We start from the raw sequence: 2175 nt of genomic DNA on the forward strand, positions 1-2175 counted from the left end.
CTGCTCTACAGCATGTTACTGTGCTAAATACTGCAGACAACTGTAACACAGTGGCTAAGTATTTATGTAACCAAACACAGAAAAAGTACAATAAAATACAGTATAAAATAAAAAATGCTGGTATAGAGGTCTTACCATAAATGGAGTGTGCAGAACCAGAAGTTGTTGGGGACCAGTGAGTGAGTGAGCAGTGGGTGAACATGAAGGCCTCGGACATGACTGCACACTTTTAACCCACCAGCTGTAGAGCTGGTTTGTTTACACCAGCATTGCTACAAACACAGGAGTGATGTGTTGCACTGCACAGGGGTCCTCAAACTTTTTAAACAGGGGGCCAGTTTACTGTCCCTCAGACCATTGGAGGGCCGGACTGCGGGCCCCCAGGACAAGTCAGGTGCTAAGCAGGACAGGCAGTGGCGGCCAAAACACCGGGCGAGCAGATAAATGTCCTCAGCGGGCCACATGTGGCCCGCAGGCTGTAGTCTGAGGACGCCTGCACTATAATGTTACACAATTATGACTTCACTAGGCAATAGGAATTTTTCAACTCCATTATAATCTTATGGGACCACCACTGTATGTACAGTCTGTGTATAAAATGCTTAGAGCAGAACTTGGCACCCGGTGCTACATCAGTGCACATAATTAGATACACGTAACACTTAAAAGCCCAAATCATGAATGATGAAACACCAAAACCATTTCCACAAAAGTTAGGAATAAGAAAATAACAGTCAAAGTCAACACTACTATTTAAGCTATGGTTCTGAAAATACTAGCCAAGAGAAAAATGTAACTTTTATAAATATAGAAAAACAAAACACAGAATAATCATTACTTGCAGAATAAGATCCTAAAAATACCAAGAGCATCAACTGAAAACCTATTAGAAACAAATAGGAATTTATTAGATTAATTTAACCCATTCACTACCCCAAAGTGAAATTTAGATAGAAATATGAAAATAATTTCAAGATGGTATAAGCTGGGAACCTGAACCTTTTGAAAACTCACCTTGGCAATATAATTCGGGGGACTCCCATGTGCCCAGGAACGTGCAGCTTGAAACTGTATATTCTGGGACACTGAAAAAGCCTTCTTTACAAGCATAACGAACTTGGCTGCCCAGCCTAGAGGTGTAATTTCCTACAATGTAGCCATCTGGAACCTCAGGAGGGCTCCCACAGTCTATTTCTGAAAATAAATTAAGGTCAAATGCATTAGTATGTGAATATAAATTTTTGAAATTCATAATCTCTCTCTACCTCTACCCCACCCCTCTCACACACACCCCAAGCTATATTTTAAGTGCACTGGTTCACGTCCATGTGACTTTGGGGCATGTTTCCAGTAATTGTCTTCATTGAGTCTTCTGGACTTCTACAGGCAATAGCAGCTACCCATGACAAAGCTGATTGAATTTAGAGAGCAACTCTCACTAATTCAAAGAGAAGCCTCATCAAACAAAGTAAAAAATGTGAATCACAAGAGTACCTTAAGATAGATATACCCTTATAATTCTCAAGGTCACTTTTGAGAGGCTGGGTCCTTACCAGATGAGCAGTATTTACTGTCTACTGTCGTGGTTAATATCAGAGTATCTATTCACTGCTAAAAACCCTTAAAGTTTAACAATTTTAGCTTTCTTTTTTACCAAAGCCTTTCTATCCCGATTATGTTATTTTCTATATTTGCATGGTGGTACAAATGTGGAAAGGTTCAGATCGTCTCTGCCCACATTCCCCCCCCCCCACCACAGACCTACAAACACAGGCTCATCAGGGAAGAAAGTCACCACGGACAGAATCTCAGCTGGAGCTACCACGGTCTTTGGCAGAAACCCACCTGTGCAGGATGTGGTGTCTCTGGCCGGGTGGAAAGGTTGAGGCCCGTTCCTTGGCAAGTATCCATCCATACAGTAACATTCGAAGCTCCCCTGAGTGTTCACACACCGCCCTCCATGCCTGCACAGGTCAGAAACTTCACACTCATCTATGTCTTGAGACCCATCCCCGTTACAAGAAAAGGAGAGAAGAAACAGAAAAAGAAAAAAAAAAGGGTGGGACACTGTAACAGCCATTTTTTTCACATTCTCAAGCCACCCTTCTAAATGACTGCATTTGTCTACGACTGTATCACCAATTTTATTTCATGCTTCATGGGTTCTTCTCATAT

At 41.8% G+C, this 2175-nt stretch overlaps 1 protein-coding gene across 1 annotated transcript in view; it reads right to left on the reverse strand.

Annotated features, from left to right (window-relative positions):
• The window catches only part of SUSD1 (sushi domain containing 1), a 125616-nt gene that overhangs the window by 95746 nt on the left and 27695 nt on the right, over window positions 1-2175 (reverse strand). Inside the window, exons 4-5 of the mRNA XM_003785222.3 lie at window positions 1846-1998; window positions 1015-1194 (exon numbers count right to left, since the gene is read on the reverse strand). Coding sequence (XP_003785270.1) covers window positions 1015-1194; window positions 1846-1998 — 333 coding nt within the window. The remainder of the gene's footprint in view (window positions 1-1014; window positions 1195-1845; window positions 1999-2175) is intronic.

Source organism: Otolemur garnettii, unplaced genomic scaffold, assembly GCF_000181295.1.
Source record: "Otolemur garnettii isolate 467f Iridium unplaced genomic scaffold, OtoGar3 scaffold00014, whole genome shotgun sequence".
Classification (NCBI taxonomy): Eukaryota; Metazoa; Chordata; class Mammalia; order Primates; family Galagidae; genus Otolemur; species Otolemur garnettii.